Source organism: Aedes albopictus, chromosome 1, assembly GCF_035046485.1.
Source record: "Aedes albopictus strain Foshan chromosome 1, AalbF5, whole genome shotgun sequence".
Taxonomy (NCBI): domain Eukaryota; kingdom Metazoa; phylum Arthropoda; class Insecta; order Diptera; family Culicidae; genus Aedes; species Aedes albopictus.
In genome coordinates this window covers 179,019,777-179,041,898 of record NC_085136.1, presented here as the reverse complement: position 1 = coordinate 179,041,898, position 22,122 = coordinate 179,019,777, and the positions used below count along the sequence as shown (strand labels likewise).

Below are 22,122 nucleotides of genomic sequence, written 5' to 3'. Positions count from 1 at the left end.
TATAAAAAGAGCTTTTCTTCATACACAATGGCCTGAATGTTTAAGCGTGCCTTCACCGGACCAACAAGCCGGTTGTCCGTGAAGGACTTTATTAGTCGTGCCTCCACCGGACCAACCAGCCGATTGTCCGTGAAGGACTTTAGTAGTCGTGCCTTCACCGGACCAACCAGCCGGTTGTCCGTGAAGGACTTTATTAGTCGTGCTTTCACCGGACCAACCAGCCGGTTGTCCGTGAAGGACTTTAGTAGTCGTGCCTTCACCGGACCAACCAGCCGGTTGTCCGTGAAGGACTTTAATAGCCGTGCCTCCACCGGACCAACCAGCCGGTTGTCCGTGAAGGACTTTATTTTGTTTTTCGTGCATCTTGAGGTGGTCTGCCACTTTAGATTTGATCGCTTCGTTTTATTTTCATTTTTCTTCGTCATCTCCACGGTACTGAAATCCGGTCGATTCATTGGTTCTGGGGTCGGGCGAAGGGCTTTCGTTTAAAGAATCTTCGAATTATTCTTCATCTTCATTGAAATCCAGTAAGATCCGATCCTCGTCTGCCATTTGTGGTGGGTTCAGTTGGAGTGGACATGAATTGAACTCCTGTCATCAGCCTACTTGATGAGCACCAAACTACCACAGGTAGTATTTGCATATACAATATAAATAGCCTTTTGATTGGCGTGCATTTTTTTTAATGGAAAAATTCACGCTAGTGTTCGTGTGTTGAAATGTCACTTATCTCTATGGCTTGTGAGCAAGCTTTTGGAAATTTAAATAAAAAAAAATTTAAAAAAAAATCGATTTGGTGAAATATTCTCGATTTGATGATGATAAATCTGGACTTGTTCATGGAATACCTGTAAGTAAAAAGAAAATCGGGTTAAGTACTTTTCCTTTTAATTCCACTAAAAAATTGCATCCCTTGACAGATACGTATTTCGACCTCAACTGCAGAGATGCCAGATAGGGTAATTTTCCAATTGTTGCACGGCTTAAAACTCGCCTATTGTTGCACACTTCATGTTATTCTTATGAGGTGTGCAACAATTGGCGAATTTTTAGCCGTGCAACAATTGGATTTTTCTGTATTATACAGATTTTTTTACCTTCTATACAGACAAGATACAGGGTACAGAAAAAAAAGATTTTTAAAATTTGATACACATTTCTCCAGAAACCGTAAAATGTGAAGTTATTTTCATTGAATTGAATGAAAATTTTATGAATTGCTGCTTAAACGTTTAAAAATTTGTACATTTTTACACATGTTTTAGAAAAATAAATACCAGCAAAAATAAATAACCGTCTAAGGGTGTGAACCATTTCGCTTGTTCGTTAACCACGACGGTAGCCCATTTGAAATTTGACAGAGGAGTAGTTATTTGGAACACAATACAGTACGCAGCCAAATCATTGCGAACAAAAAATAACTATCGAACTGTCAAGACTAACCCTGTTCGCGAGTAGGGTTATTTTCAAAATAACTATCGAAGTGTCAAATTTTAACTAAAAGATAAACGAACAAGCGAAACGGTTCACAGCTTAAAAGTAGTACATTGTTTTAATTTTCTACCCTCAAATACAGAAAAATCTGTATTGATACAGAAAAATCTGTATTGATACAGAAAAATCTGTATTGATACAGAAAAATCTGTATTGATACAGATTTTTAATAAAAATAATCTGGCATCTCTTCTCAACTGTAAGGTCGTTTTCAGTGTCTTGTACTTGAGTCGAGTCCCATACAAAACGCTGAATACGACCGTACAGTTGAGGTCGAAATACTTATCTGTCGAAGGATACAAATTTTAGTGGTATTAAAAGGAGCAGTACTTAACCCGACTTTTTTTGTCTCATTTTCGTTTTGTTTTTATTATTCCCTGTATGATCAAGTAGATGATACAGCAATGATTGCTTGAATTATTTCATTAAATTTTTGTTCGGCATTTTTAATGGTAATGATACTTAACAACCCATCCGGCCTATCATTTGAACTCCGAAAATGATAACTGATGTCATCAAAACGATTCGTTGTATCATAGATTTATGATTCAGTTTATGATACCATGAATAATTGAAGAATGATAGCCTGAATCATCTTCACACGCTATGTCTGAACTAGCAGATTATAAAAATTGAATGTACAGTGAGGTCTTTTTTTACGCGGTTTTCATTTACGCGGCCGCGTAAATGAAAACTCCATACAAAAAAAAAATTCATCGTCTTATTTTTGCATGATTCGTCGAGAAATGGTGAGACTTTTTTAACGCGGTTGTTTGAATTTTGAACTGAGTTTTTTTTACGCGGTACGTATCCCCCGCGTAAAAAAACATGACTGTACATCGGGTTTCTTTCCACAGAATATCACAACTCGTGCTATCATATGTGGAAATTTTTAAAATATTTCATCGGGGAAATTTTGATTTTTTCGTGTTTTTAGCTGTTTTTTATACAAATTTGCATGCAATTGTTATTTTCGGCCAATTACTCTCCCATACAAAATGTATGGAAAAGTTTTCACCGATAGAATAGTTTGAAACCTTTTCCAAATGAAATTATAGCGTGAATACTGATGTTTGGTGGAAAGAAACCTGATGTGCATTCATTTTTTATAATCTGCTGGTTCAGACATAGTGTGCGTTGTATATCGATTTATTCGTGGTAGAGTCAAGGGAAAGGGTTGGGTCTGTTAATCACTTATGAATGTGTCAACAGTTAGCCTGATTATGTGGTTTTTATCCAGCTTACCTCCAAATTCCCAAATTCGTATTGCAATGTCATTGGAATTAATTGATGATGTATACGAGGAGAATCTACAGCTTCTTTAATATCGTGACCAAACCACAAATATTTAATGATTGTCTGAAAAAAAAAGATACACGTTAGTTCAATATTTAAGTCAAGTTCGCTTCTCAAAAGAGCAAATAAATAAATAGATGGATAACACTATAAATCAGTGAAGAGAATTGACAGACAAAAGAGGCACAAAACAAGCAACAAAGAAGGCGCGACGATTACTCTTTATCCCTACTGGTAACGGATAATGACATGATCTCGAAAATTTTTGTTGCAGACAAAACGGAAGCTAAGTTTGTTGCGTACTTTTCAACTCGTGAATAATCAATTATTACTAACCCAAAGTCCAAACTGTTTGATGATAGATCTTCAGCAGAGTTGCAGTGTTTACCGACTCGAAGTTACTGTTCAAAAATCGGCATGCAAGGCTTAAAAGTCTTTAACACCTATGTGCCTGAGCCTCATTCTGCACCCAATTTCAAAACTTCAAAAATCTGTTTCTCAGCCGGTTCTTAACGAAAGTCTATGGAATTTTGACAGTTGATCACAAAATCCTTCTAGTTTATGTAACCGGGATCATGGTTCCGGATTTTTCCGTTGTTCCGGATTCATGGCCGGGGGTACTGGGGTAACCTCCTTATCAGATAGAGGTGCAACCTATTATTTGCCTTCGAAAACTAGCTTGCGGCATATCAAACTTCATGATTTTGCAAAACAAGAGTATTGGATCATGTTTCTAGAAATTTCAGATACACTGGCCATTTCTCCGGATGTTCCGGACCCATGTGCCCCCAGGGAAGTGGCCATTTACTGACCGGTTCTAAAACCTAGCTTGCGACATATCAAACTTTATGATTTTGCAAAACAAGAGTATTGGACCATGTTTTCAGAAATTTCGGATATACTGGCCACTTCTTCGGATGTTCCGGAAACCTAGTGCCCCCCGGGAAGTGGTCAGTGGTCACTTTCTGGCCTGTTCTGAAACCTAGCTTGCGACATATCAAACTTCATGATTTTGCAAAACAAGAGTATTGGACCATGTTTCCAGAGATGTCGGATACACAGGCCATTTCTGAGGATGTTCCGGACCCAGGTGCCCCCAGGGATGTGGCCACTTACTGACCGGTTCTGAAAATTAGCTTGCGACATATCAAACTTAATGATTTTGCAAAACAAGAGTATTGGACCATTTTTCCAGAAATTTCGGATACACTGGCCACTTCTCCGAATGTTCCGGACCAGCGCTGTTATTGGTCGTGAGCTTTCCATGACGGTGATCAAGTAGGCCCTTTCATCTTCACAAGATGAAACGAGCATTCGCGCTCTTCATCATGTCATTTTGTGCTAGTAATTGCCTTGTTTACTACCATGTCACGCTCCGTCATGACCGAAAAATGGGCGAATATTGTTAGACTCTCTTGGTCATCGTCGGCCGATTCGATGACATTGAGAGAGGAACTTCTGTAAAAATCGCGTGACGACACGTGTTGACGCTGACTGTTGTTACGAGTGGAGAGTTCTTCGGACTTCCTTTAACACTTATGTGGCCGGCAGGGTACCCGGGTACCTTTTTCAATTTCAATTCTCGATATTTTAATGGTTGTTGAGACTAGGGTGTTGGAACTCTGTTAGATCTTAGAACTCGTGAATATACATCTATTAATGGGGTTGACCGAATTTTAAAGAGAGGAGGGGCAGGGGGAGGGGCTCCTGCATTTTTTTATTACGTGGAAGGCCGGCAGGGTACCCGGGTACCCACGAAATTGAAATGATCATATCTCCGTCAATTTTTCATCGATTTTGGAAGTTTTTAGCTCATTCAACTCAGAAACTCATCATCTATCGGGAAAATATTTGGTTAGACCGATCTAATCACCGTGGTTTTCGGAAAATCCATATTTTTGGGAGCATGTCCTAATACCATATTGAAACCCACTTTGTTAAGGCTAGGATATCTTGAAGTGTTTATGGTCAACCATGGCCCCACGAGAAGCGTGTTCCGAAATCACAGTTTCAAAGTCAACACGTTTTATGATTCCAGGCCAGTCAGATACAATATGCCAAAGCAATTTTACGATGCTTGGTACCGAAATTGCTACTAACCTACCGAAAATCCCGTATATTGTATTGTATAAAAACATGGATCCGTAAATCCGGATTTTCCGGTACCCATGGTGATCGGACCGGTCCAACCAAATACGATTCCGATAGATAATGAGTTTCTGAGTTGAATGAGGCAAAAACTTTTAAAATCGGTGGAAAAATCGCTGAGATATGATCATTTCCATTTCGTGGGTACCCGGGTACCCTGCCGGCCTTCTACGGGTGTTTTTTTTGCTGGCCACACTACGGTTAAGCACACTCGGTTTTGGAGGATGAGTAAGCTTAAAGCTGAAATTTCATTCTTATTGGTAATTAATCGTAGTAATCTATGAATTTGTATAGTAATAAAAGATCATTCTGTTCTATCACCTACTACAAGCTAGACGTGTATTCATTAGGTTATGGGCCAGCGTCAAGCTCCATAGCAACGGAATAAATAAGTGAAAATTTTTTCAAAAGAAGATACTTCAAGAAGTAAGAAAATGCATCGATCGGATCAAGTCGGAGACGGAAGCAATTCGGCGAACCAGCCCGGAGGAAACGGTTCCAGCGGCGGATCAAGAGGTTTCGGAATGAGTGGCAGTATTTCCATGCCGATGGTGGAACGACTCAAGGGCCGGGAGAATTATTCGTCGTGGGCCTTTGCTACGAAGATGATGCTCATCAGGGAAGGTACCTGGGACACCGTGGAACGTGGGGATCAAGATCCGGCCGATGCGTCCTCGCTCAGGGCATTGGCTACCATCTGCCTAAGCATCGAACCCGTAAATTACAGTTTGGTGCAGGCAGCAAAAACGGCCAAGGAAGCGTGGAACAACCTGAAGGCGGCTTTTCAAGACGATGGCATGACGAGACGAATTGAGCTGCTGCGGAAGCTTACCAGTATTCGCCTGGCGGAATGCTCGTCGGTGGAGCAGTACGTTAACGAGCTGATGTCGACTAGCCACAAGTTATCGGAGGTCGGTTTCAAAGTCGACGACACTTGGCTGGCTAGCCTCCTGCTGATGGGACTCCCGGAAACGTACGAGCCGATGATTATGGGCCTTGAGGCGTCAGGTGCGCGGATGACGGCGGATGCGATAAAGGCCAAAATTCTTCAGGACGTAAAGGTATGCAACAACCCAAGGTCGAGTGGAAGCGATGGTGCGTTCATCAGCCAGCAGCGGAAGAAGGCAGCCGAGAAGTCAAGCGTGAAGTGCTTCAAGTGTCAGCGGATGGGCCACTATGCAGCAGAGTGTCCTACAAAGGAATCGAAAAAGAAGCATGAGAGAAAGGGGAACCATCAAGCAGCTTTCAGCGTGTTCCAGAGAAACGGTGAGTCAAATCCGGACTGGATCTTCGATTCCGGCGCAACCTCTCATATGTGCCATGGCGGTGTGGTGCTCGATGGCGTGGAAGAAGTTTCGCAGCGAATCAACGTGGCAAACAATGCGGTGTCATCTGTCGTTGCCACTGGAAACGCCAAGCTGAAGGCGGCCGTTGGAAGTGAAGTATGCGATTTATCCGTTTCCAACGTGCTTCAAGTTCCGGATCTGGCGATCAACCTGCTTTCGGTGAGTAAGATCTGCAAGAGTGGGTACAGAGTAGTATTCACTGCTGATACGTGTGAAGTGAGGTCTGCGTCCAACGAACTGGTGGCAACTGGAAGAGAGAGTATGGGACTTTACAAGTTGGTCTTGTCCGGCGAGCAAAGATCCTGTGCAGCCAAAGCGAATGAAGACATGATGTTATGGCATCGAAGAATGGGTCACTTGAACTGCCATAGTTTGAAGCGGCTACGATCCATAGCAGAAGGCATCGATTTCATGGACTCCGCCATTCCAACGTGTGTAACGTGTCTTCAAGGAAAGCATAGTCGTCAACCATTCAGAAAGCGGGGAAACAGATCAAGCGATGTCCTTGAATTGGTCCACAGCGATTTGTGTGGCCCAATGGAGAATGTGTCCATCGGTGGGAGCAAGTATTTTTTGACGTTCATCGATGATGCCAGTCGGAAGACTTTCGTGTACTTTCTCAAATCTAAACAACAAGTTCTGGACTGCTTCAAGAGCTTCAAGGCGTTTGCTGAAACACAGACGGGAAGACGGATCAAGCGATTACGTTCGGATAACGGCCTTGAGTATGTCAATCAAGAAATGGAGAAGTTTCTGCAAGAATCGGGAATCCATCATGAGAAGACGGTTCCGTACAACCCGGAACAAAACGGCCTTGCGGAGAGGATGAACCGTACGGTGGTGGAAAAAGCTCGTTGTCTGCTGTTTGATGGTGGCCTGGAAAAGCGTTTTTGGGCAGAGGCCGTAGCCACGGCCGTGTTCCTGATCAACAGATCTCCGACTAAAGGCCTGGATGTAACCCCCGAGGAACGATTCACTGGGAGGAAACCGAACCTGTCGGAGTTACGAGTGTTCGGTTCGAAGGTGATGTGCTACATTCCGAAAGTGCAACGCAAGAAGTGGGACCCAAAATCTGAAGCAGGAGTTTTCGTTGGATACAGCGAACAGACGAAAGGATACCGTGTCTTCAACCCTCGGAACGGTAAGGTGACAGTATGTCGTGATGTGGTGTTTTTGAGTGAGACGGAGGTTCCCCTGGAAGCCACCCAGGCGGGGCCCGACCATGAGCGAGTGACGATGCAGCTACATGAACCGGACGATTTTGGACCACGGCATGAACGAACCGACGACGCGGATGAAGCAATCCAGGCAGGACAACCTGCCAATACCGATGAAGAAACTGAAGCGGAGACAGATTACGACGGTGCAAACGACACGATTGTGACGATGACGCCTACACCGCCTGCGCTCCCTCCGCAACCAGAAGATACACGATCGAGCGTGGTCAGGCGCAGCGCGAGGGAGCGCCGAATCCCAGGCAAGTACCAAAATTTTGATTTGTCGTGTAGTACTTTTCCTGAAAACCTTTTCCCACCCCGTTTATGTGAACCCGAATCGTATCGAGAGGCTATGCAGCGTGATGATCGAACGTCCTGGTGTGATGCCATGCGTGAGGAGCTCGAAGCGTTGAAGCTGAACGACACGTGGGAGCTGACCGACCTACCAGCTGGACGACGAGCCCTGAAGTGTAAATGGGTTTACAGAATCAAGACCAACGTGGACGGAACGGTGGACCGCTACAAGGCGCGGTTAGTGATCAAAGGGTTTTCACAGCAGAAAGGAGTGGATTATGACCAGACGTACTCTCCGGTAGTGAGATATGCCACAATCCGCTATCTTCTGGCAGTTGCTGCTCAACTGGATCTGGACGTCTTCCAAATGGATGCTGTAACAGCTTTCCTGCAAGGAGAGTTGGATGAAGAAGTCATCTATATGGAGCAGCCCGAAGGTCATGTGGATACAACCGCTCCGAAGAAGGTTTGTCGCCTGCGGAAAGCGCTGTATGGACTGAAACAATCCAGTCGCGTATGGAACAGGAAGTTAGATGCAGAACTGAAGGACATCGGCCTCAAGCGTTCCAGTTTTGATCCCTGTGTCTACTACCACATGGACGGCGAGCAGATTATCATCATTGCTGTGTATGTCGACGATTTCCTGCTGTTTTCAAATACTCAAGAATGGGTCAGCTACGTGAAGGATCGTTTAATGAAAAAGTTCCGGATGAAAGACCTAGGAAGAGCCGAGCAAGTATTAGGAATGCGAATCACACAGGAGAAGAATTCGATTATGTTGGATCAGCAGCGGTATATTGAAGATCTGCTGCAACGATTTCGGATGACTAACTGTAATGCGAGTCCGAGTCCCTGCGATCCAGCACAGAAGCTATCAAAAGCTATGGGTCCGCAAACTGCCGAAGAGGAAGACAAGATGAAGGATGTACCGTTTCGTCAATTAGTTGGTGGACTTCAATTCCTGGCGCAGTGCACGAGGCCCGATATTGCTTATGCAGTCAACTCCGTGAGCACTTTCAGTGGCAATCCAGGAGAACCCCACTGGACGGCAGCAAAGCGTATTTTGCGCTATCTCAAGGGAACGCTCAACACGAAGCTGGTGTATCAAAAGAAACCAGACAGTCTTTTCGAGGGCTACAGCGATGCAGATTGGGGCAATGATGCGGATACCAGACGATCGGTAACAGGATATGTGTTCCAATGTGCAGGCGGATCGATATCATGGAGTTGCAAGAAACAACCGACTGTGGCGCTGTCTACCATGGAAGCCGAGTACATGGCGTTGTCTGCAGCAACACAAGAAGCTGTATGGTGGCGTGGTCTACGAAGAGAACTATTCGGTTTCCAAGATGCAATTCCAATATCTTGCGATAACCGTAGCGCGTTGTGCCTGGCCGATAAGGAAATTGGCTATTCACCTCGCACAAAGCACATAGACATACGGCACCATTTTGTAAGAGAAAAGCTGAACGATGGCACTATTCAACTCCAGCATGTCAGATCGGATTCCCAGAAGGCAGATGTACTCACAAAGCCGGTCCCGATTGTGAAATTCGTTGGAGCTGCAAAAGAATTAGGATTAGTTCAAATTCCTGATTAAGGCGGGGAATATTGGTAATCGTAGTAATCTATGAATTTGTATAGTAATAAAAGATCATTCTGTTCTATCACCTACTACAAGCTAGACGTGTATTCATTAATTCTGTTAGCTATGGGTTATGTTACAAATTTACAATGACTTACATTTACTTGTCCTTCCTCATATACAATTCACTATCGCAACAAAGAAATCGTATAGCCAGATTCGTTGATCTAAATAATTCAATGGGTTCAATATATGCTCAAATTTCACAATAAATGCAGTACCTACATCAGAATTAAATGATTTTAGCAATACTCTGAACAACTTAGAAAACTATGATTATTCCAAAAAATGCAGTAACAAATGCTTCTATTTATATTTCGTTTGTTTTGATTTCTTCTCTAATTCAAAACCTTGCCCTATCGGCATCTACGTATAAAGTCCTCTCTTAGCATTAATCAAAGAGACGACCGTGTTGCCAGTTGTTAGACGGGCAGTTTCACCGTGCCCAAATACACCGCAACACTTCCCCGACTCGTAAAGCTGGTTAAGCAGCTACTGACCAGCTTTGCTCTCTTCTATATCCAGTCGCGCTATCTTGGCAACCGGACGTTTCATCATCCCAGTTGCCGTCTGTATCTCGGCCTCACGAACTCTACCATCCGTTCCTTCGTTGACTTTCACAACTCTTCCACGTATCCATCCATTGCGAACCTTCTCCTCTACGATGACAACCAAATCTCCCACGGCAATCGGCCTCACTTCTCCTAACCACTTCGTTCGTCGAGCAATGGTTGGCAGATACTCTCTGATCCATCTTCTCCAAAACTGATCTACCATGGAGCGACACAGCTCCCAGCTTCCTCTGCATACCATCTTCGGCTCTACCAGGATCTTAGGAGGTTGTTTCACACCTGTTGAGCTCAGCAGAAGAAAATGATTTGGCGTCAGTGCCTCTTGCTGCTCCGTTTCTAATGGAATGAACGTCAAGGGCCTGGAGTTGACTACGCTCTCTGCTTCTACAATAAATGTTGCCAGAGCTTCTTCTTTCGGGATCTCGGTTGTTTGTATCGTCGCCATCGCTGTCTTGACAGATCTGACCAAACGCTACCACGCGCCACCCATATGCGGCGCTGCTGGTGGGTTGAACACCCATCTGGTATTCGTGTTGGTGAACGTCTCTGCAAGCTGTCGGTCCATCTCGATCATCTCCTTGCGCAAATCGTTATTCGCCCCCACAAAGTTCGTCCCTCTGTCGCTGCGCATTTCGACCGGAGCGCCCCTGCGCCCGATGAAGCGGCGTATCGCTTGCTTGCACGATTCCGTCAAGAGTGAGTGCGCCACCTCCAGATGCACGGCACGAGTAGTGAGGCATGTGAATAGCGCTATCCATCTTTTCACTGTGCTACGATTTACCCGAACGGATATCGGGCCGAAATAGTCGAGCCCTACGTACGAAAAAGGTCGTTCATACGGTTTTAGTCTCGCCTCGGGGAGTGGAGCCATTCGTGGAACTGCCGGGGTCGCCTTCTTCACCTTGCACATCTGACACAGCTTTGCTATGTTGCGAACTGCTGCACGAAGGGCAGAGATATGGAATCGCTGCCTCACTTCGTTGACTATTGTTTCCCCATTGGCGTGCAGAAACCTCCGATGATACCATTGTAGCAGCAATCGGGTGACTTCGTGCTCCTTCGGTAGGATGATCGGGAATTTCGTATCATACGCAACGAAGGTAGCGGCGGAAATCCGGAACTCCGACCGAATCACGCCGGCGTCATCCATGTATGGCGATTGCGTCCGAATCTTACTCGTTCGTTCCAGCCTACCACCTTTCATACTATTCTCCTGCAGCTCCTTGGAAAGCACTGCAACCTCATCTGGATACTGCTCCCTTTGCACCATCCGGAAAATGTTGATCTCTGCTTGCGCTAGTTCTTGCTGCGTCAGCAGCCCCATTCCTAGCTGATCCTTCTTCACTCTTCGCAGCACATTCCGACAAAATCGAAGCACATAAGCTACAGCTCGCACTAAACGGGTCCAGTTGGAGAAACGCTTCCAATCCACCACCAGACTCACTGGTTGCGTCCGTATGCACCATACATGCTCGCAGCTCTTCGGTCGTTTTCTGTTCCGTTGGTTTCAGTCCTGCGGGCCATTCGCTTTCGGGTGTACGCAGAAAGTTCGGTCCTCTGAACCACTGACTATTAGGAGATAAGCAGGGACCTCTTCCCCACTTTGTCGCCAGATCTGCTGGATTCTCCTTTTTTGGTACCCACCGCCATTGTTCCACGTCCGATTTGGACAAAATTTCACCGATGCGGCATGCAACAAATTGCCGATAATTTCGATGGTCAGAGTTGATCCAGGCTAGCACCGTCTTCGAATCGCTCCACATAATCACTCTATCTATTTTCATTGAATGCCCGTTACGAATAGTCTTCAGCAGTCGAACCCCGATCACCGCTGCCATAAGCTCTAGCCTTGGAATGGACAAAGCCTTCAGAGGAGCTACCTTCGATTTTCCACCGACCAAAGCTACCTCTTCACCATCCGCAAACTCCGCTCGAAAATACGCTACACAAGCGTACGCTTTTTCGCTGGCATTCACGAAGATGTGTAGTTGCAGGTCGATGACATCCCTCTGCGCACGTTTGGGAAAATAACAGCGGGAAATACGCACTTCATCCAGGCGTTAAAACAGGTTCGTCCAGCGCAACCACTTCTCCTTCAACTGTACCGGTATCTGCTGATCCCAATCCGTGCTCAATCTCCACAGATCTTGGATAAGGATCTTTCCGTGGATCAAGAAAAAGCACAGCAGCCCAATTGGGTCGAACGGACTCATGACGACTCGTAATGCTTATCGCTTCGTAGGATGGTCTGTATCAATAGCCAGTGTTGTCGAAAAGGTGAAAACGTCTTCGTCCGGTTTCCAGTACATTCCGAGCACTCGTTCCGTCGAGCAGTTCTTGTCCAGCCGGAAACTTTTCTCGACTACCGCATTGCAATCCCCGACCCGTTCGAGGACCTCTTTGGCATTCGACAACCAGTTGCGCAGGTAGAACCCGCCGAGAGAATGCACGTGCTTGACCTCCGATGCAATCTTGATTGCTTCCTCGACACTGTCTGCGCTATCGAGATAATCGTCCATGTAATGTTTTTCCACGATAGCCTCGGCCGCTGCTGGAAACTCTGCTGCATATTCTTCGGCATTTTTATTTTTAACATACTGTGCCGAGCACGGTGAGCAGGTTGCTCCGAACGTAGCGACATCCATCAGGTAGACGTCCGGGACGTGCGAAGGGTCCTCCCTCCAAAGCAACCGTTGGGCATGACGATCTTCCGGCCGAATTCGTATTTGATGGAACATTTCCTTCAAGTCTGCACAGAATCCAATCCGTTTTTCCCGGAACACAAAGAAGACGTTTAGCAGTGTGTTCAGAAGGTCCGGTCCTTTCAGCAACATCGTATCCATTGAAACTCCATCAACCGTAGCCGCCGCGTTGCAAAATATACGGATTTTCGTCGGTTTCTTGGGATTGATAGTCACTCCCAATGGAAGGTACCACGTTCGCTTCGGATCTGCTTCATTGAGTTCCGCCTGCGTAGCTTTGTGTATGTAGCCCTTCGTTTGGTATTCAGACCACTGCCTTACTACACTCTCCCCAATTGCCGGATCTTTCCGAATGCGTCGCTCCAGGCACTGAAGACGTCGAACCGCCATCGGGTAACTGTCCGGAAACTCAAAGCAGTCGTATCTCCAAAGAAGCCCCGTCTCGAATCGTTGACCGACTCTCTTTGTAGTGTTCTGTAGAATCTGCTTCGCTCGCTGTATCTCTGACGACTCCGGGCATGGCATAGCAACGACCCCTAGACTTTCCACGGCAAAGAACTCCTTCACTAGATCTTGCAGCTTCTGGTCATTCTGGCATTCGCAGATGTGAAAACTGTGTGCACGGTCATTGTACTCGCTCTGCATTCCATACACTGTCCATCCGAGCCGTGACTTAGCTGCAATGGGCTCTCCGGGTTGCCCTTCTCGCACCTTCAACATAGTCGTGACGTGTGCGTTATCGTTCCCGATAAGAATCCGGGGAAGAGCGTCTTCGTAAACCTTTATCGGTAGGCCTTTCATATGTGGAAAGTCCTGGGCGAGTTCCGCGTATCGCAGCGACTGCCGTGGTAGTCGTGAACCTTGTCTGTCCATTTTCTCCTGATATGTCCAAAGCTACTAGCTGAAATTCTGCTTCAATCCGTTTCACGTTAGCTGTCCACTGCAGGCAAAGCGGTTGGGTTTCTCCTTTGACGCCCAGTTGCCTTATGGTCTCATCGTCTACCAGCGTCTTCGCAGATCCATCGTCCAAGAAGGCGTAGGCTGCTACGGATCGATTGTTCCCAAATAGTTTTACTGGGTTGATACGAAACAGCGCCGCCCTGTCAGCGGAATGGTGGTTGGTAATCAGGTTCGCGGCAGCCGATTTTGCGCCGGTCCTTTCCTTGCAATCGCTAGTTTCCTGCTTTGAATGTAGCAGAGGGTGGTGCCCATCGATTTCGCACTTTTCCCGAATCCTACAAGGGCGCTTGCCATGTAGGCCCAAGCAGATACGACACACTCCAAGCTGTCCCGTTAGCTTCCAGCGATCTTCCAGCAGCTTCTTGGCGAACACGGAGCAGTTCTTTACTCGATGATCAGGGTCCTTGCACATCAAACACGCTAGATTCGGTGGCTCTGGTTTGTTAGCGGAAATGGCCTTCTCCTTCACTGGTGTCCTCAGCACCTCCTCCGAGGAGTGCGTCCCACAGAAACCTTTATCTTTGCCGTCCTTCACAGCTCGCTGCGGCTGCTGCTGCGGTTGTTGCTTCGGATCGTAGTGCAGAGTTACATCCGTTGCTGCTCGGACCAAAGTCGCCATGTACTGCGAGAATGCCCGAACGTTTACTTCCGCACATCGTTGTTTATACAGCGACCAATCTAGCTTCATGTTAGCGGGCAGCTTGTCTGCCAGCTCGAATAGCAGCATCGGGTTATTGAGATGTGTTTGATGTCCTCCCGCTTCTAGGTGATCGCTGAGGTTTTGCACCGCCATTCCGTACCCAATCAACGTATCTAGTCGATCTTGCTTCGGTGCTGGCGCTCCACGGACTTTCTGCAGCAACGTGTGGATCAGCAGCTCCGGTCTACCGTATAACGTTTCAAAAGTGGCAATGACGTGAGGGACCGCTGTCGGCAAAAGCAGACGACTGCGTACTGCTTCTAGTGCATTCCCCTTTAAACATCGTTGCAGCCGAGCCAAGTTCTCCGCTTCTGAATACACACACGCTGGTGTTGTATTGGTATACGAGCTGATGAACAGTGGCCAGTCCTCTGGGTTTCCGGTGAACGTTGGCAACTCCTTCGATATCACTTGTCGGGCGGCAATCTGCTGTGGGCTCGGTCCTCAAGCTGGCGCAGGAACACATAAAGTGAAATCTCTTCTCGGATACTGCACGGGACTTTCTGGATTCGCCATCCTCTGGACCGCGGGATCCTCGCTCGGCTGGTTCCTGCTCATCAACGGTCGTTCCCGAGAGATTCGCCACAAATGTTCTTGTTCTGTTGATTCTTGTGGAACACTTTGCACTAATCCATGTACGCCGAATGCTTGATCACTTCTTGGATTCTCTTCCACCCGCGAAATTTGACTTTGAACCCCGCCGGTTTGTGATTGACTGGGGAGACAGCGGGCTAAAGACACTGGAATATGGGATTCGTTTGGGAACCGGTTGTTATTGGGGCTCGCATGTACCAGTCCAAGCGAACATTGATAATTGCCACCCACACCGGATGCAGTGGTCACTGGAGGAACCGCGGAAACTCCTAAATTATCGCTGACACCTATCTGCAGTACGGTTTCTGACGTTCGTCCGATCATACCTCCTAACGTTCCCTCACTAGCTGAACTTTCTAAGGAAATACCTGCCAACGCTCTGCCTAGTATGTTACCAGCCGGCTGCGTTTCGCCGCCCTGACTAGCCCCTATTCTGGATGTCGTTGCGATTCCCTCCTGAAGCTCAGCTTCTGTGACGGTAGCCGCTGTGGTCACTATCGTCAAACTCAGCATCTCGTTCTGTTTCTGCTGCCATTGCTCCACCTTGCTGCGTGAGCTCTGCTGCGAGGACACACTGCGGGTATCGCTTACCTCATCTCGCTCGATCTCTTCCCGTAGTCGGAAAGACTCCTCCAGGACTTCTGCTTCCAGTTCCAGCTTCTTGCTCTCTAATTCCAGTCGCTTCAAAGCCAGAGCCTTCTGCGCTTCCAGTTTCTCCATCTGCAACTGGGCCCTCCTAGCACGGGCGCTGGAGCTGGTCCTTTCCGACGGCACGCTACTGTGTTTCGACGTCGACTTACCGGTGTTTGTCGTCTTCTTTCCCGCCGCAGTACTAACCAATGGCTGCTGGCACTTCGGACAGGCGAAAGTGCGAACCGGATCAACGATTTCGTCATCAACTCCGACGCATTGGAAATGCCACAATGACGTGCATTGGCCACAGCTAACCATCCTCTCCGTGTCCGGATTGTTGCATACCTGGCAGCGGGACGTACCACCGATCGCACTTTTCGCACTTCGGGTGCTCATTGGCATCTTGATCGATCTACTATCAAATAAATTTTTTAGATTGTTGTTACGAGTGGAGAGTTCTTCGGACTTCCTTTAAGCACACTCGGTTTTGGAGGATGAGTATGCTAAAAGCTGAAATTTCATTTTGTTAGCTATGGGTTATGTTACAAATTTACAATGACTTACATTTACTTGTCCTTCCTCATATACAATCCACTCGTTTCGTTAATCTAAATAATTCAATGGGTTCAATATATGCTCAAATTTCACAATAAATGCAGTACTTACATACTTACAGAGTTAAATGATATTGGCAATACTCTGAACAACTTAGAAAACTATGATTATTCCAAAAAATGCAGTAACAAATGCTTCGTTTGTTTTGATTTCTTCTCAAATTCAAATCCTTGCCCTATCGGCATCTACGTATACAGTCCTCTCTTAGCATTAATCAAAGAGACGGCCGTGTTGCCAGTTGTTAGACGGGCAGTTTCACCGTGCCCAAATACACCGCAACACTGACTCTTTCCAAACCTGTTCCGGACCCTGGTGCCCCCAGGGGAGAGACCACTTTCTGACCGGATCTGAAACCTAGCTTGCGACATACAGGGGATGGCCAAAATGTTTGGGATAGGCAACTTTTTTTCTACCACAAAAAAAAATCAACATGCTGTAACTTTTCATAGAGTACATAAAAAAAACCCAAATTTTGACTGTTTGTCAACCTTTTATATGTGCATCAAGTTTGGGCTTGATTGATTAATTTTTCGCGAAGTAAGAACCGTTTGGGTAAACATTATTATTTTCACAACTTATTTTGAACTGCCATACCTCGGAAACCAGTGAACCAAATTGAAGGATTTTTTTAACGTTTATCAACAATATATTGATACTTAATACGACGTTTTTTTATTCCTCCCCTGTTAGGGAAATTAAGCCACTGCGTCCAATAGGCTGAACTTTTGTGGCATACGACGTTATAAAATGTAATATTTTCTCACGGCGAATTAAGATATACCGGGATGAAATTTTTATCCATATAGAGGAAAATAAGTCAAATTTACAATACCACACAAAAATTTCTGTTCTTCCTTAAATCTTAATAGGCTCTAATATATCTGATTTGAGATAACTTGAGAACAGAAGTTGAAAATCTTTGGATATCAACTTAAAAATGTATTGACATTGATGTAAAAAAATACATTTTTCGAGTAAAATCAAAAAAAGTGTCCCATCCATGATAAGTTTTTTCAACGTTTTAAAAGTACCTATGTTTTAAGAAAGTGGCCACTTCCCTGGGCGCACTAGGTTTCCGGAACATCCGGAGAAGTGGCCAGTTTATTAGAAATTTCCAATGGTCCAATACTCTTGTTTTGCAAAACCGTAAAGTTTGATATGTCGCATGCTAGGTTTTAGAACCGGTCAGTAAATGACCACTTCCCTGGGGGCGCCTGGGTCCGGAACATCCGGAGAAGTGGCCAGTGTATCTGAAATCTCAAGAAACATGGTCCAATACTTTTGTTTTGCAAAATCATGAAGTTTGATATGCCGCAAGCTAGTTTTCGATGGCAAATAATAGGTTGCACCTCTATCTGATAAGGAGGTTACCCCAGTACTCCCGGCCATAAATCCGGAACAACGGAAAAATCCGGAACCATGATCCAGGTTACATAAACTAGAAGGATTTTGTGATCAACTGTCAAAATTTCATCAACTTTCGTTAAGAGCCGGCTGAGAATCAGATTTTTGAAGTTTTGAATTGGGTGCAAAATGAGGCTCAGGCACATAGGTGTTAAGCTCGTGATGTACGATGTTTATCCTATTATTTTCAAGTTGGGACAAACCTATGTCGCGTTGGGTGGACTGTCGCAACAAATACAGGTTGCGACATTGTCATTATTGTTGCGCGATTGTTGGATTTTGATTCACTGAAATGAGCTTTTGGAATGAAGTAGAACTTCTACTCGGCTGGTTAAACCGCGAACAATCAAATTAATAAATTGTGTTGTCCAGCTACAGACTGACGTTCTGTGACTGGTCGTTTGAGAATATCGCGACGCGTTGGAAGCATTCTCAATTACGATCAATGTCAAAATCTCCCAGGATTTCGCCTGGGCTTTGAATATACTAAAGACACCATACGCAAAGATGCCCGTTGGAATTTCAAATATGACGGTGACGTCATCAAGAAATCGCTCTCTTTCTCTTCTACGGGAAATTAGAAAACAACAGGATCAACACCTGTTAAAATTGACAGATACTGGTCCTGTAGTTTTCAAACTCTCTGAAAGAGCGAAAGAGATAGAATTTCGCCATGAGGTGGTCTATATTGTCAATGTCGCAAACAAGAAATGGAAATTCGACTGAGGATTCTGCCGACGATTCTGGCGGTGAAGTGTTTCCGTAAATTACGCGAGTGAATATTCGTTGATTTGAGAATCACGGTGTGTCTGGTAGAACAAAATTATTTAAAAAAAATCGGTATCGCTAAAACACCCACCAAACGAAAGCTGAAGGTCCCCTCTTTCATTTGAGCCTAAAAGAAGAAAGTTCTATCGGCGGGTCTAGAACAATTTTTTTTTTCAAATATTATTATCATTGAGGCTTGTGTTTTTTCTTTTTTCAACCTTGATTGTAGCCAAATGGGCTTGTATGAGGTCGCCCATTAGTAACGTGTCCTTTTAAAAGAGTAAACGGGTCAAATCAAAAATTAAAAATTTTCCTTACAAAATATTGCTTAAACATAAAGTGCAAAAAAAAATATTTAAGGCAGTTGAATAGAATTTCAGCAGTATCTGGGCATACACGTATACAAATAAACTTCGCCTTTTATACATGTGGAAGTAGTTATTGCGGCTGCAATTTTCTTATTTTTTATTGACAGTGTCTTATGATTTAACAGTTTAACGATCAAAGTAGGCCGAGTAATGTCAACAAAAATAGAACATACATCAAAGTAGCTCGGATAACGGGGCACAACATTTGGAAGGTAATCCATTTCGGAAAACTTAAAGTTTCTTGATGATGCAATTTGAATCGTTCAAAAGCATGAATAAAACGATCTAGAACTCCACATCAATTTTATCAATGTGATCGTCTTATATCCTTGTATGCCGTGGTTCGGTTAGAATTATCACATGCCGGTATTTGTTCAATTTGTGCACCTTTATGGTACCTAAGACTTAAACATTTTTAGTTAATTGCAGTTAGGTATAGCCAGACGCGCCAACTTGGTCAAACTATTGGGAGGGCAAAGCCTGTATTTTCTGATTTTATGTATGGGAAAATTGAAAAATCCTCAATTATTGGGGGGGGGCAAACCTATACTTGCCCCCCCTAAGTTGGCGCCTATGGGTATAGCTCCTGCAGTTATTGCAGTTAGGTATAGCTCCTTACTTTTAAAGATACAACTACGACAAGAACCCCCTAAGTGACGAGGAAAACCAAACCAAAGAGTACGTTTTGTGTTTGAAGAAATGTTTTTCCGCCACAATTATCATCGAAAGCAGTTGATGTTTACTGTTTTAGATTTGTTCAGTAAAAAATATTGGTAACAGTATACCTTTGTGAACAGGTAGCCTTACTCAACTGACAAAAACAGAATAATTAATGCTACATGTCTAACGGTATATGTAGTAAGAACAATGTGCTAATCTGTCGGTTATCAATAGTTTGTTTTTTTTTGCTATTTTTTTAATCTGTATTAACGAGATTTTTAGCCCTTGGCTAGTTCATCTCGGGACCCACGCTTCACTTCCCTTCCGAAGGAAGAACTCACATTTTGCGAGTTTGTCGGGAGTGGGACTCGATCCCAGGTCCTCGGCGTGTTAGTCAAGTGTTCTAACCATCACACCAGGTCCGCTCCACATCTTCTGCTAGCATCATGGCATAATAGACGAGTTAGCAACTTTTCATTCATTTCTACAGCTTTATTGACATATATACATGTTTTACATTAAAGTACATATGTCTGAGCACATACATATTAATCATAACGGATTGAAAATGTCATAACTTGTTCTTGTTTCTACTTGCAGGTTGTTGATATTATGAAAACTTTTTTTCTGAAAGATATCAGAGATAGCAGTTAGTACTACCCCACAAAAAAGTTCGGACTTGCTCTTTTAAATTTATCCCATTCAATGGTGGCGAATATACCCATTAGATTTACTCTCTATGAGCTTACATATTATTTGAAACCTTCTACATGGAGTTGCGGCCCTTATTTGTGAAATATGTAGTTCTGCAAGAACTACTACTTCTCATAATGGGCAAACGTGGCAGATCTAGCGCTACTACCGATGACGCAGAAAGAAATTTCTCGTTGCGGTTGTGTTCTAGATGCTACAGGAAAATGATCAAAGGCAAGCAGCTTGTTTGCACTGAAGCTGAAGTACATTGAAACAGGTTGAACATCATTCAGACTTCTCATAAAGTTGCTGCGGTTGCTGAATATTTGCGGGTTAAACCCAGAGATCAGGCAGATCAGATGAAGCTCTCAAATATTCATGAACTACCATCCAGATAGAAACCGGCGTCAACGAGTGACCTGAACAGTAAACCGATTTTGTTCACCGATGATTTGTTTTTGATAACGAAAAGTGTCCATAAAGCCACATCTGCAAAGGCGTGAGTACCCAGCACAACCATGCTGAGGATGACGGGTTCGATTCCCGGTCAGTCCAGGGCCTTTTCGTGAAGGAAATTTCCTTGACTTAAATGAGCATGTAGTATTTTCGAGCAAGTCACACAAAAGTAATTGGCAAAAGAAGTTTTTAGTTAAAAACTGTGAAAGTGCTTGTAGAAGATAAAATAAGAAAATTTCAAACAAATCAAACAATTTCATTTATTCTTATTACATCTCCTACAGTGCTCATAAAACAAGCTAAGAAGCATGCGTTGTCCCTGTAGGGACGTTTCGCCAAGAAGAAGAAGAAGAAGAAGAAGAAGAAGACGAAAGAAAACATGTGTCTTGAGTACCAGACGCGCATTGAAGTTGAGAAGCTGTTTTAGGAGCATATGTGACGAAGTCACACCCCGAAATTTCAAGAGCACAAATCTGAAGAACCAAATGACGGTATATGCTGTAAAGGTGGTCGATTTGTGACCTGCTGGTGCCAGTCAAATACGAGACCCTAAAGACGTATATGCATCTGTCATAGGATGCAAACACATTATTGGAATCTAGATTGGAAATCAAAGGAACTGCATATCACTCGATTTTATACTCAATGTTCTAGTACTTTCACCACACTGTCCATAAACACAAAACTGTCATCACCTGGATTTCCCATTCACATGGTACTATTGTGCTTTTATGTGAAGAATAATAAACATAATATAAAAATATATCGTCGGAAAATCATGCTTGCAATGGAAAAACAGTGTTTTGTCATAAATGTGTTCTTCGAAAAAAATGAATAAATATCAAATTTTTTTCAAAAAAAAAATTGTTCTAGACCCGCCGATAGAACTTTCTCCTTTAAGTCTCACATGAAAGGGGGGACCCTTAGCTTTCGTTTGGTGGGTGTCTTAGCGATACCGATTTTTTTAAATTAATGTTGTCCACCAGACACACCGTGAGAAAGATTGGAATTAGTGATGGAAAACAGTTAAAATGTTAAAAATAAAGTGTCACTCCCAAGTTTGCTCTTCGTTGTGATTCGGTCGAACTGGACCATTTCCGTGCCCGATAATGGCCGATTAGAAGAAGAATCAGGAGAAAGAAGATTTGTGTTCCGCGTTTTTTGGAAGTTTGAAGACGATGCGAGCGACTATACGAGGAAAAGTGCCAAAACCGTTAGGCAGTTGGCAAACGCCCGACGGCTGACGCTGTCTTTCGCTGGCGTTCCAGGGTACATTTTTCCAAGCGATGGGAAACGACAAGCGGTCTGTCTTCATGAAGATTAAGAAAATCGTGATGGATGTCGATTCGAAAGAAAATTCCAGCCCAGAGTTGACGACGACTATCTACATACTCCTATTTATTCATTTGTCTCTTTGCATTTATGGGAGGAGGGTAATTTGGAGTAGACGTGCGCGCCTCCGCGCCGCGCCACCGTCATCAACGATTTTTTCACACCGTTGCCGACAGTTAAGTTGACCCGGCGCGCCGCTGTTCATATTTTTCCACGCCGCCGAAC

The 22,122-nt window shown here is 44.5% G+C and overlaps 1 protein-coding gene across 1 annotated transcript in view; it reads right to left on the bottom strand.

Moving 5' to 3' along the window:
• The window catches only part of LOC109416314 (scoloptoxin SSD20), a 295,456-nt gene that overhangs the window by 58,796 nt on the left and 214,538 nt on the right, over window positions 1-22,122 (bottom strand). The window contains exon 7 of the mRNA XM_062845904.1: window positions 2,740-2,853. Within this exon, the coding sequence (XP_062701888.1) occupies window positions 2,740-2,853 (114 nt within the window). The remainder of the gene's footprint in view (window positions 1-2,739; window positions 2,854-22,122) is intronic.